Source organism: Pseudochaenichthys georgianus, chromosome 17 (assembly GCF_902827115.2).
Source record: "Pseudochaenichthys georgianus chromosome 17, fPseGeo1.2, whole genome shotgun sequence".
Lineage (NCBI taxonomy): Eukaryota > Metazoa > Chordata > Actinopteri > Perciformes > Channichthyidae > Pseudochaenichthys > Pseudochaenichthys georgianus.
The window spans coordinates 10,510,627-10,524,747 of NC_047519.1; the positions used below are offsets into that span (position 1 = coordinate 10,510,627).

The 14,121-nt window shown below is 40.3% G+C and overlaps 1 protein-coding gene across 2 annotated transcripts in view; it reads left to right on the forward strand.

Moving 5' to 3' along the window:
• The first annotated feature begins 1,394 nt into the window (after positions 1-1,394).
• LOC117462692 (low-density lipoprotein receptor-related protein 8-like) overlaps positions 1,395-14,121 on the forward strand; it is a 146,155-nt gene continuing 133,428 nt past the window's right edge. For both annotated transcript variants that reach the window (XM_034104963.1, XM_034104964.1), the window contains exons 1-2: positions 1,395-1,530; positions 2,090-2,206. In XM_034104963.1, the coding sequence (XP_033960854.1) occupies positions 1,464-1,530; positions 2,090-2,206 (184 nt within the window). In that variant the 5' untranslated portion in view covers positions 1,395-1,463. The remainder of the gene's footprint in view (positions 1,531-2,089; positions 2,207-14,121) is intronic.

The window sequence follows — 14,121 nt, forward strand, 5'->3', positions numbered from 1 at the left end:
ACATGACTGCTTTTAAGATCTGAAAGGCACTTTTTGGTAGAGGATGTGGGTGAATGTTTTTATAGCTTGCATTGTCAGAGTTGGACACAGCGATGCAATGAAATTAATAGAGGCTGAATTTCCTTCCTGCTTTTGTGTATGGTGTTGATATTTTGCCTGCTGGTTCACTTTCACTGGGCCGATAAACACCTGTGATTGTATTATTGTGATAAATGCATGCTTTAAAAGGCCTATTAGACTCCTACGACTGTGTGGGTAGTACACACTTTGATTGACAGCTCAGTCTCCTGTTGGTTTTGTCGCACCTTTTGGGACAAATTACACCTTTAGCATGTGTTAGCAGTGAGACTGGAGGTGTAATTAGCCCAGGTGATTGAACACACCTGTGCTGTTGTGTAGGGCCTTCAAACATCTCTGGTTACCTCTTTGTATATGGACCTTTCTCAAAGCATTGACCTTAGTAGGAAAAGCACGGAGTGTGAAATTAATATACCTATAAGGGTTCCATTGAGCCAGCATGCACAACGGAATTCAGCCATTATTATTGCTAATGAATACACCTGTGTTTTTTTACAAAATGTTTGGAGATTAAAAAAGGTCAAGTTCAATATTTATGAAGTTTGTTTTCAAGGCAAAGAATATAATAATGTAAGAGTAGTTTTGCAGAAATGTTTACTTTTTAGCTATTTAAAATGAATATTTGGTCATAAAATATCATCAAGAGGTAGCCTACCATACTGTGTTCTGTCCTATAAAGCGGTCAAAATAACAAACACTTACTATCTGTACTATTCGTTGGATATGCAGGAAAATAAGCATTATGTGATGACTCTGTTGAATATCACAATAAGGACATTACTTGTGTTTAATCAACAGCTTTGAAATTGTATTGAGTCTGTCCTGCCTATCTTGCTACATTCAGTAAACTTTGAATTCCAACAAATTGATCAAGCATAAACATAATGATGGATAGGCCTACACTTGATGGTGCAGTTTTTTCAGAAAATAAATTCCAATGTTATTTCCCACTGTGTATACATTATGATGATGTTAAAACAGGATTTATTGTGTAATCGTCAATATGTGTGGCCTGCATTATTTAATTGAAATTATAATTCATTCAATTCTATTCCATTTTGTAGCTTTTAATTTTTTTGGAAAAAAAGTAGTTTTGAATGTAGCCTATTGCAACTTCTATACGGACTCTTTTGTTTACAAATACTATACTTTATACAACAAATCTACTTGAATTTACTCTATTCTAATCTATTTTACTATACTCTACTGTTCTCCCCGCCCCACGTGGCGTCGTCACAGCCCCTGCAGCCAATGAGACGGAGCGGGGGGCGGGGGTCTCACCGCGGAGAGGCAGGCAGCAGCGTCGCAGCGTTACAACCAGACAAGAGAGCGGCTCTCGGGCTTTGTTTTGTGGATGCGAATGAGCTCCATCACCTGCTTCCGAAATGTGGACGGATATACGGACATTGCTACTTTTTCATTCGTTGCTCCTGAGGGTTCATTTCTCGGAAGGTCAGTATTGTTTTCCCCCTGTGTGTGAGGCGTTAATAGAATATATCATAATGATGATGAGGCTGTGTAGGTGAGATTGGAAGCGTGCCCCCCTCAGCGTGCATTTGAAAATAAGAAAGAAAACACATAGACACGTTTTTCAATCATGAATACATGAGAAAATAACTTCTTGATTAAAATGTATGATATAGGTTTTGGTGAATCGCCATGGCTCTGTCATGTGTTTCCCGGCTGTGAGCGTCCATACTGCATCAGCGGTAGTAGCTGTAGCACAGATTGAATCTTTGTCTGCATGTTATTAAGGAGAATTATGTCCGGCACATACGGGGGCCCCCTCAGCCGTAGCGGCTTTTAATTATCACGCTGAAGAAAACACAGATCATGACGCACCCAGCGCCTCAGCCAATTGACCTGAATGAAGGCTGAATATCAATTAGGCATTCATTTGCAAATAACAGTTGAACTACATGCGGTTACTATATCTGCTTGTTGCTGATCCATCTGGACCTTGCCGCCCCCCCCCCCACCCCCCTTGTTATTTTTAATTTCATTCTTACAGCAACGGATGAGTGTGAGGATGGACAGTTTCAGTGCAACAACAAAAGGTGTATACCTACCATCTGGAGGTGCGATGATGATGACGACTGCTCAGACAACAGCGATGAAGAAAACTGTCGTAAGTGTTAACAAAAAAAGTAGAGAAATTAAGATTTTGCTTGCATGTTGCTGTTACGAACATTTTCTGACTCGGTTATGCCAATTTGGTAAGCTTTTACAATAGAGTGGTGCAGGAATGAGTCCTAATAACCGGGAATGAGTTAGCCTTCTAACACTTCCGGTTCCCTTTTTTAAATTCTTGGTTGGATGCCTGAAAAAGGGTCTGTGGTTTACCCAAACTCACAAGATTTTCACTCTTTAAAATGTGTCAGTGAATACCCCACTGGTGATTGTCTGAAGCTTCTGTGACAGCGATTGCTAACAAATGCTTAAATTAGACGTAAACATTAACCATCTTCAGCTTAGGGGTGGTGACTTGAAGTGGTGAGGCCATGATGTAGTTTGTTTGTAGTCTAACGTTAGATGTTTATGTCTGGACGCAGACAAAAACTAAAAAGTCTGGCGAATGCATTTGCGCTTAAAAGTCACAAAGTGCTGTTAATATGTGGATAATATTCTGCTGAACAAGACACCTAAGTATCATAAACGTGTCTTTTCCAAATACCCTATTTCCTGCAATCTTCCAAAAGCCAATGGAACAATTCCTTTGCTATCGTCAAGCGCCTTGCCTTGTGATGCTAACTTCTGGGTTGGCCCATAATAAAAAAACCGTAATTAATGCCATCCAAACGGAACAATTGTATACAACTTATATACGTACAGGATATTTTGTTTTTATCCATACAAAATGTTCCAATGCTAATTCGATAATTAATCTCATCAAGACACAATACCTGGGTCTGCTCCAATCAGCTGTAAGAGCTGCACTTAATGGTCTGTTCATGACTGGAATGTGTATAGAAGCTCGTCTGCCTTAATGAGCTGTATTGTCTCATTCTGTTAACAGTTATGAACCATACATTCCCCCATATCTCCCACAGGTCTTAATCCTACCATCATTTGGTGTTATTTTTATGGTGGATTCACTTTCCTTTTAGCCTTTTCTCATAGTTGTTCTCATTATGCAGGTGAGTGCTTTATTTTTAGAGAGATGTAAAAGCATTCAGAGTTCACAAAATCAACGTTTTGAGTGGAGATTAGGCGTGTGTGCCTCAGGCCAAGAGTGTGTGCAGAGTTTCATTCCTATTTCCATTACCTTTTTATATAGAAAGCTCAACAGGCATGTTTTTTTCAAATGAGGGTTAATTGTGTGGAACCATTTCCCAGTCATCTTCAAATAAGTAGCTGTCCAGTGTAGAGACAGATATCGGTCTGCTGCACAGACCTCTGACGGGTATCTCGGATGTGTTGTTCTGTGCGGTAATAATACAATTCCAGTTTCCTTTCTGACTGCGAGCCAGTGGCCTATATTCTGCGAGAATGCTTGTGCTGAAACCAGTGAAGTAGTGCCAACACTGAATCCAAGCTGTGCATGTTTGCTGTGCCACAATTCTCTTTTGTGTCTGGGTTAATTGTGGCTCGGGAGGAATTCCTGCATCTCCCCTCAAATGCATACATTCCACTGTCATTTTTTTCAGTCCTTTTTCTCCCACACACCGGTTGTATACAAACGCCTCGCGGTTCCGTTCGTCTGGAGGTGTTGCCATTGTTACCCTGTTTCTGAGGGCAGCAGGACGAGGCCTCCGGCATGCCAAAGAACGTCAGAGCGTCCTTTGCTTCTAAAACATTCATGTGTCACTGCCTCACACACACACAGACCCCCTGATGTTCGGGGAAATCATTACTCTGCCAGGCTTTATCTCCTCGGTATTTTCTCTTATGAATGAAATAAGAAACAGTCAGCAAGGTTTTATTACCCCCATCAGACAGAGCTCCAGACACATTTAGGGCTGAGTAAAAACACTCCTCCTGAAAGCCTGTTAAGATGAGACTATACCCACCATTTGATGATTATGGCTGTCCAGCATTATATTAGAGAGTGGCCTTCACTTGTTCCTTTTCCCATGTGTGCTGAATCCGCAAGGGCAGGCAGATTTGTCTGCATCCTCGTAGTGTTTCACGAATATTTGGCTAAGCACGTTGGTTGTTAAACTTTTCCCCTGTTTGATTTGGAGATGAGATTCTTCGCAGCATTGGCAATATTTAATTAATGCATTCCTATTAAAGTCATTCTCAGGGGCTGCTTCTGTGTATTCTATTTCTACATCTGAGCAGGCTAAAAGACAGAGGGACAGACAGTGTATTGCAGTGGAGTGTAAACCTGCCCAACGTATGCTGCGGGTGCTGAGGATTTAACTTTTACAAAAGGCAAATCCGCTGCTGGAATTACACTGTTTAGTTTCTCGTTGACTTAGAAGTGGTTACATTTTTAAATTAAGTTTCTAAATGGTTGATCGCATGGTCTCACTTTCCATTTGATCTGTGTTTGACAATTTATTATTTGACAGAACACAATGCCAAGTCCAAGAATTCAAAGACTAAACGTCTGCAACATGGCATGGTTATGAAATATGCAGAGAGAAAGCTCTGCCGCAGCGCAGCTTATTTGTCATGCCTGTGTCACCTTATTTCCAACCTCACGGCTGCTTGTAGTGAAAGCTCACAGAACAGGTGTACATGTCTTAAAGGCACAGTGCACCCTAACAATGGAAACACACATTTTCTCACATGTAAACTGCTTACAATTGTTATATCGGGTTGCTACTTCACTACTGGAATACCACTGTTGAGAGATAACTGTGCTACTTGCTACTATGTTAACTTACTTTTTTATAAAGCAGCTAGTTATTTTTACTATGGATTTGTATTTATTTTATTTAATAACAAGTGCTTGCCTCTTATAGTGGCCCTGTGTGTGGGAGAACACACATATGTTAGCCTTTGCAGACAATTTACATCCACAAAAACCTATATAGCACACTACAGGAAATGGAAAACCCAGACAGTATAATAGGGTCCCTTAATAAGTTACTTAACTAATCCTAAATGTGTCTTTGTCGGCTCTGTCCCTTTGCTGTAACATTGTACAGTCCCCTGCTGTGGGACGTATACATTCGGATTTCCTTTTTCCTAAAGTGCCGTTTGTAGATGTGATGCTTTGGTGCGAGTTGCAGAGGATTGGAGATATCAGCCATGAAGAGGTCTTCCTCCTCTCTAGTGGTTACTATAAATAATTCCCCAGTTTTTCAAGATCATCCACAGACCTTGTTTTGAGCAGTTAGATGTAGGAACTATTTTCTTTCTTTCCTATCAGTGCAGATAAGGAAGGGCACTTCTCATTGATGACTCAAGATCTAAACATTAAAGTTGTCCTCTTTTACTTAGCTATAACATTAGAAAGCTCAAGAGGGCTCCTCATTCTAGAGTAGATGTACATTCCCTTCTGTGCAGTGATACGGTAGAAAGAAAATAGTTCCAACAGGAACTGCACAACAAGGTCTGCGGATAATCAGTGGCCGAGTCTTGATTTCTTGAAAGACACATTGCAGTTGCATTTTTTCAAATGATATTTTTGACACAAGATACTTATATATTGTACTGTAAGAAATTCCAGACATCTCTATGGCTAATATCCCTAACACATGACAAATCACACCAAAACAATCCACACGGATAAATACCACTTCAGACAAGAGTGAAAATATGAAAATAACGTTGGGGGTTGAATATCCCTTTTCACATCACTCTTATCGCACGTACACTTGATGCATTAGGATCCTCCTCCACCCTGTATCTGTTCACCCCATCCCCCACCAGTCCACCCCCAGACTGCATCCCATCACCATCCCCCATCATCCAAACTCGGCTCCCCACTGACCAGTCACCCGCTGCATGCACCCATACATTCATACATGCATAATCACACTCATAAGTATGCATGGACACAAGTGTGGACCAGACGGACGTGAGCATTAATGCATACAGTGCATAAACACAAATGGATGCAAACCAATGCACTTCTATTTGAGAAGTTGAATCTACATAAACCATACTAGAAATAGTTTGATGCCATTTGTGGGAATGATGAAATGCTAAGCCCCTCCGCACCTCGCCTTTTTTGGAGTTGACAACAGAAGGAACGCAAAAGAATGCTGCATTGAATTTTCCAATTCAGATCTGTGCCGACTTCTGACACGCAGCCGCCTTTTAATCCTCGCCCTGATTATAGCAACACATCACCCATTTCCATCTTTCTATATGCGTTCTGCTTGACATTATTCCCATCTTTGGATCTGATAACGATCCATTTCATCTTTGTTCATGAATTGAACATCGATACCTGCAGGGAGGCTTTTTCACATCGGGCTCAAAGTATTCTTCTGTTTTCCTCTGCAGATGCGGAGTCAGCAACAAACTGTTTCCCTAATAAACCCGCTCCTCCAGAGACAAACTTACTTTTGAATCCTCTCGCTCTCCTCCTGTAGTCATTGTTCATTTATTTCTTCCAAAGCTTCTCCAAAGCTCTTCAGCCTCCCCTGCTGCAGCTGCCAACACACAAGTTTTAGTAATGCAAAAAGTATCCATCCACCTTTTTGAAATGCTTTATCCAACAGAGTTTGAACCTCAGTTTCCTTTTTCTCAGCTTACATCAGTTGGTATTTTTTTTCTTTTAAGTTATTTCCTCAAGAACATTGTCCATTGTATGGATGTTCTTTCTTGTAAATTGATCACATTATCTAGGATAAGCTTTCGCATCCCACCATATGCTTTCATTCTTGATTGTTCCTGGTAGGAGGTAGTTCTTTTCGGTGCCCACAGAAAAGCACCCTACCCCTTCTAAGTGCTTTAGGGACAATAGACCTGCTCACTGGCTTTCACTTTGAAATCCTGCCATTTTCTTTGAAAGACTCCGGGTGTTTCTTTGGTTACAGTGACAAAACATTCAGCAACAAGTAAGTGAGCGTCACATAATGGTATTTGATTTTTGTGTTGCTTATCCTCCACATTTGATTTTTTTCAATTGCCTTCTCCTTTTGCAAAAGAGAAAAGGGTTTGCTGTCAGTAATCTCCTTCAGATCTCTTACTGCTCTCTTGCAGTTCTGTTTTGTGTTACCTTCATCTTTGGTTATCTGTTCAAACCTCTCCTACCCATTTGGAACAAATCCGTTCCCACTATCATCTACTATAGCACTTTCCTAGAGCTTTGATTCTCTACCAGCTATGTTAGGACCAGGCTCATTTCTTCTAATCGACCTGGGCTTGAATCCAGTCGGTTGTTTTTTTTCTTGACAATTTTCCATTCATAGTTTTTTTTTTTTTTTAAATATACAGTTGCAAGAAAAAGTATGTGAACCCTTTGGAATTACCTGGATTTCTGCATAAGTTGGTCATAAAATGTGTTCTGATCTTCATCTAAGTCACAACAATAGACAAACACAGTCTGCTTAAACTAATACCACACAAACAATTATATGTTTTTATTGAACACACCATGTAAACATTCACAGTGCAGGGTGGAAACCCCTAGGCTAAAGACTTCTTCAAGAGCTAATTGGAGTCAGGAGTCAGCCAACCTGGAGTCCAATCAATGAGACGAGATTGGAGGTGTTGGTTAAAGCTGCCCGGCCCTATAGAAAATACACACCAGTTTTGAATTTGCTATTCTTAAGAAGCATTGCCAGATGTGAACCATGCCTCGCACAGAAGAGCTCTCAGAAGACCTACGATTAAGAATTGTTGACTTGCATAAAGCTGGAAAGGGTTACAAAAGTATCTCTAAAAGCCTTGATGTTCATCAGTCCACGGTAAGACAAATTGTCTATAAATGGAGAAAGTTCAGCACTGTTGCTACTCTCCCTAGGAGTGGCCGTCCTGTAAATATGACTGCAAGAGCACAGCGCAGAATGCTCATTGAGGTGAAGAATAATCCTAGAGTGTCAGCTAGAGACTTAAAGAAATCTCTGGCACATGCCAACATCTATGTTGACAAATCTACGATACGTAAAACACTGAACAAGAATGGAGTTCATGGGAGGACACCACGGAGGAAGCCACTGCTGTCCAGAAAAAACATTGCTGCACGTTTGAAGTTTGCAAAAGAGCACCTGGATGTTCCACTGGCAAAATATTCTGTGGACAGATGAAACTAAAGTTGAGTTGTTTGGAAGGAACACACAACGCTATGTGTGGAGAATCCAAAGGGTTCACACAGGGCCGTTTCTAGCTTTTTGGGGGCCCTATGCAAGATGCTGTTTGGGGGCCCTAGTTTTGACAGTTTTTTAACTACAATGGGGGGGGGATTCCGAAGCCTTTAAGATGATTTGTGGAGATGCATCAATCTGTTACACTTTCATAGGAAAACAGGCTAATTTCACGAAAACCAAGCAATTGAAAATTACAAAAAATGATATTAAAAAGGTAAACAATAAGGCTCCTCTATGTCAATAAATGCAAGAGAAGCAGCATTTTCTCAACAATGTTTAATTTACATTTTTCATCTTCCTCAGACGTCACTCATTGGCTGTCAGCCCAACGATTTGGACTTTATTACCCCAAAAACCCAAGCCACAGCTTTGCTATCATTGCAATTTAGTTGTGTTTATATCCTACATTGGATTTGTAAGCATATAATGCTTCACCGAACACACAGTGAAGACTGGTCATTAGGGCAGGTGGGGTACAATCTGCCAGAGCTGATTGGCTGTAAGTACGTGTGCCGCGAAAAGTGTGGTGTGTGAAGAGGAGGAGAGAGACGCGTCCTAAAACCAGGAAGTAAGCTGCGCATGGCTTCCCTCCACAAAAAAGCAATGATATTTCTCCATGGGATTTTAGAAAATAGCTCAAAATAAGATCTGTGGGAAACGTACCTGTTAGATAAATGCACGTTTTGTTCAGCCGGATAATATCCATATGTCTACCCTACTTTTATAATTTTCTAATCATAAATCTATGGATTAGATTTATGATAGACTTTTGAAACTACAAGAAGATAAGGAGGACTTTTACACAAAAGTAATAGAGATTTTTGTCCAGAAGGATAGGCAAATGGACTTCATCTTCAAGTCAAGGTAAGACCACCATTTTATTGAAAATGGGACCTTACTAAGAGAGTACAATTCAATATTTAAATGATAAAATTACATTTTTTGGGTATCCATTTTTGGGTATCCTTTTGTTGAACTGAAATTAATCGAAGCATCAGACAAAAAAAGCTTTTGAAAATAATATTATATTTTGATTTAGGTCAAAATATTATATTTGTAAACCTGATGAGTCAGTGCCTCACCAGCCATGAACCTCACTGCACGTCACTGCAGAAGCTTATATATATATATATATATATATATATATATTATTGTTTTCCTGACCTAACTTTTATTTAATTTCTTCTCCTGTTTTCTTTATTTCTTTGTACTCCTTAATTTCTATACGTTTTTGACACAATAATGCCGCTGTATTAGGATGATGCACGGGAGGGCTACTTTCCACAAGCTATGCTTCAGCCCTCCCGCTTCTACTAATTTTGTTCATCTTTGTGTGTATGAATTACACTTTTTTTGTTTTACGGATGAAAAAAAAAAAAAAAATACTTTCAGCTTGGGGGCCCCCTATTGGCCGCGGGGGCCCTATGCCCCCGCATACTGTAGTCCGCCTATAGGAAGAAACAGCCCTGGGTTCACATACTTTTTCTTGCTACTGTATATATATTTTCTTTCCTTTGATTGTTGTTGTCCTTTTTCTTTGGCAATGGCATTTGACATTTAGGCTGTGATGTACAGTACATAGAAGAAGGTGCATGTCAGCAATTCAGTCTTAAATGTCTGTTATGCACCAAAACGACTTAAAAGCTAAACGCACCAGGAGCGTCTGCGCTGCGTTACGGCCGTGCCGCGGCGTTCGCAAAGATCGCGGCCACTCTAGTTAATGGGTGCTATTCCACCAGACGCGCCGCGGCTCGAAGCGTCCCAGAAGCTCCTCGCCGCAAGGAATTTCTAAAATATAGGATGAATCCTATTTTTGACGCGGCGCAGGCAGGAAGTGATGCAAATCACCTTGTCTGCTTTGCTGGTTGAGGGGGTGCACCCAAAACCGGCTCCTTCTCCCCCCCCACCACCGTCTTTCAAGTAGGAGAATACATGCCAGCGTTCTCCTCCGGTTTACAGGCACTGTAAATTATATATATATAGAATAATTATGATGATGAATGCATATTTTTTTACCACTAAAATACAGCAACACATCTTTGATTCATATCGTTTATAACTGGAATATTACAATTATTATTAACTGTGTCTGTAGTCTACAACACAACAACATAGGAAATAACAACAATAAACACGATTTAAACAGACACAAACATAAACCATTTAACTACGTAGCCTACTACTTGTAGAAGTACAAATGTCCAGGAAATATTCCAAAATCAACAACAACTGCGAGGCTGCACACACGACGCTCCGCTTCCGCAACGTTTTGAAACGCGCCTGGTGTGTTAGGTCGCAGGAGGAGGTCGCAGCGTGGCGCAGCCGCAGCGCAGCGCTGCGCGGCGCAAACGCTCCTGGTGCGTTTAGGGGGTTACAGTTAAAAGCTTCATTTATAATGTTGACTTAAATTATATAAATTATAGTAGCCATCATTATTAATAACTTACAGAAACATTGCGTGCCATTATCAACCCTTCCCATTCCTTCCCCCCTATATCAGTCACATTCTTGAGAGCAAAAAGCCCCACAAAAGCTTGGATTACATTTAATTTATTAAGATGTTATACTTTTAAAAGTTGATATTCAGGTTTTTAGTCAGGCTAATGCTAATGTAGGGTCAGGAATTTATTTCTGTAATAGCTCCTCTGAGTTATGTCTGTGTGAGATCTTCTCGCTTCCAGTCAGTTTTACTTCTCGAGTACTCATGGCTCTGTTTCTTTGTTCATAAATTGTCTTGATGTGCCGTCATACCCAGCCAGGCTGCTTGTCAGCGATCTTTTCTAAAATTAGAATTTATGTCGACCGAAAAAGCATTTAGACAACTGCTGAAATCCACTTGTAAATGCAGAATAACAACAGAGTAAGCAGGGGATGTTTTCTGGGCAAAAAGAGAGGCCCATCATCTTGTTGTGTTTTCGACTTATCAGCGTTGAAAGCATGTCTCGGTTTGTGTGCATGTATTTCCCCCCGCAGTCTTTGCCTCAGCGTCTCTGTGATGTGTGAAGCTGTGTTTGACAGCGTAGAAGAAGCCTTGCTGATGATCTGGGAAAACAAAGAGAGTGGGATAAAAAACGAGTGCAGTTGAAGTGATGGAAAGTGGGCAAAGAAATCATTCTGACCTGCGGAGTGAGCCGGGGAGTTAGTTTGTGTTCCTATAAAAATTCTCTCCGTAATCTGTTGACAACTGTTCACAGCGTGGAAGGGATTATGGCTTTATCTCCCCGTGCAATAAAGCGTGTTTTTTGCATTGATGTCCGTGGGTCAATTTAGGCTCTGGTAACTTGCTCACTTGCTGTGCACACAATCATGATGGAGTCTTAACTAGTGTAACAAGTTCTAATTGCCTGAATAAAGCAAACATTTTCTAGGCAAAATAAGTTGATTTGAGCAATTTAGTTGGGGTCATTTGTATTTCCAGCCACCCGCTTGAAAATTAATATGCAACAGCAGCTCCATTCTACTACTGGGGGCTGCAAGGTCAGTCTTTTGTATTGCTCTAAATCCTAATGTCAGACAGGAGTTTTAGTTACTCACTTCGCCTCTAGAGGAGCAAGTGTTCTTACAAGTATGGCTGGGCAATATATAGCATATCGTGATGTGAGAATAAATATTATCTTCGATTATGGATACCGAAATATGGAGCATGTGTTTTTTAAATGACAGTGATGTGATTTTATAATTTTACATAATTGGTTTTCACACAGTAAGTCTCCACATAACTGAAGGTTATTCAACAACAATCTCATTGTGTTAATATGTTATAGAAGCACCAATAGTCACCACAAAAGAATTGTTGCAATATCAATTATAAAGTATTAGGTCTACATTTTGTGATATTTAATATACTACTTATCACCCATCCATAATTACAAGGCAGGACTGTCCCTGGCTAGTCTGTTAGCATGCTCGTTTCAGGAGATACACAAAACATGGACGCCTTTTCACTTTAATTTCGATGTTCATTTAAATTTAAATGCTATAAACTTAAATTCTAGCCATAGATTAGAAGCTGTGAAAGTCTAACTGGCTGTTAGCGTTACGTAACTGTCTGGATCATGTACTGTACAGTAATAGCACTGTAGACAATAGCCTACAAATTAGTTTCCCCCTCTTTTTCTGATTTGATCATATCAGCAAGATGCACAGCACAAGAAAGTAAAAAAAAGAAAACAAATGTATTCATTAAGCAGTTAATGCAGTAAGGGAAAGTGTCCAATAGATATTTATAAATCAGCCTCCAGTCTGACCGCCAAACCGACTAGACATTTTCTCCCTGGGTGCACAGAGAACATTTGTTGGCATGGATGTCTCTGAACTCTGAGGCAGTTGCTCTGATACAGCCCATGTCTAAGTCCCCGTCCACATGTGTGTTTGTTTGCTTGGTCGCTGGCACCACTGCCCTGCCTCTGCGTGTCCCAAAGCCAGCTCGCCTAAAGTGTTGAGCTATTATCTCAATTAGTGCAAAGATGCTGAGAGAAAGAGAGGCTGAGAGAGGGATTAATGTGGGGGTATAACACGTCACTCAGCCTCAACCTCTTGCCCTCACTCGCCAAATATTTATTCCACTTGGTTTTTAATGCTCAAGACCTAAAATAAAAAGCGCTCATTTGCATCATTTTTAAACATTACACATCCCAGGAATCTCTGTACACTTTGAACACATTTCGATATTTCTCTCGGGACACTCCTAGCAGTGCGAGTTGCCTAATGAAAAATGCTGTTTCAGTTTAGATGAATCACTGACATGTTACCAAGGTTTCAAAACTACACCTGTAAATCGTTGCAACACTTAAAACTGTTCTGTGCTGCTCCAGTGCTCGATTCTGGTCTTAAAGGGGACCTTTCATGCTTTTTGTGATCTATAGGTTTTTGTGCATGTAAGTGGTCTGCAAAGGCTACAATCCCAATGTTTTGTCCAGAGGAAGTTTCTCTCTCACACACATTAGATTCCTTTGTTTACTTCCGTAACATAGAGACATCACTCCGTAACACGCAAGCTTTTATTGGCAAGTGCTCAAACACATTTCACAGAAGGGAATCTCAGCAGCTCTCTGTGAAAGCGGCTTTGACGATGCTTTAGCCAAGTGTCTGAACATTCTCGGACTTCATGATAATAATTACGGAAATGATCTTCTTATATAGGAAAAGACTACACACGCATATTAGTTATTTCCCCCCGCAAAATACAAGTAAATACTAGTATTTTTAACTTGTGATTAAAAAGGCAGGATATGCTAAAAGGCGGGACATTTCCGACACATCAATAAGTGGTTGACCAATTTCAACAGAGCCAGCCAGTTAACCAATCAGAGCAGACTGGGCTCTGAGCTTTTTGAACATTAAAGCATGCAGACATGTCACAGTAGAGACACTAAATACAAATATGAACCTGAAAATGAGCATATCCTCTTTAAACTTGTATTATTTGAGGTAGAATAAGACTTTTTGTTTAAAAGCTATCTAACCCAAAATGTATTTAATCCAAGATTGTGTGTCACATGCCTCACAACAAGATGGATCACTTATTGTTTCCCTCTTATGTTTCCTTCCTGCATATTAACAGCTTTCCTCGTTGCTTCAAACACTATAAAATGTCAAGTAAAAAAAGAGGTTCAATACGCCAACTCATCATTCATTCACCAGTTGTTCTAAAATTGTTGGAATGAGGAGGGTTTTTGCTTTTATCTGGTGAAATGTTTTTATGCCTCTCTGCTCGCAACAGTCTGGAGGGAAGTTCTTACAATTTGATGCAGACTCCAACTTGAACTCAAGGACAACGCGATTACTCAACTGTTGTTTAAACGCCACTTTGACCTCACAAAACACATTT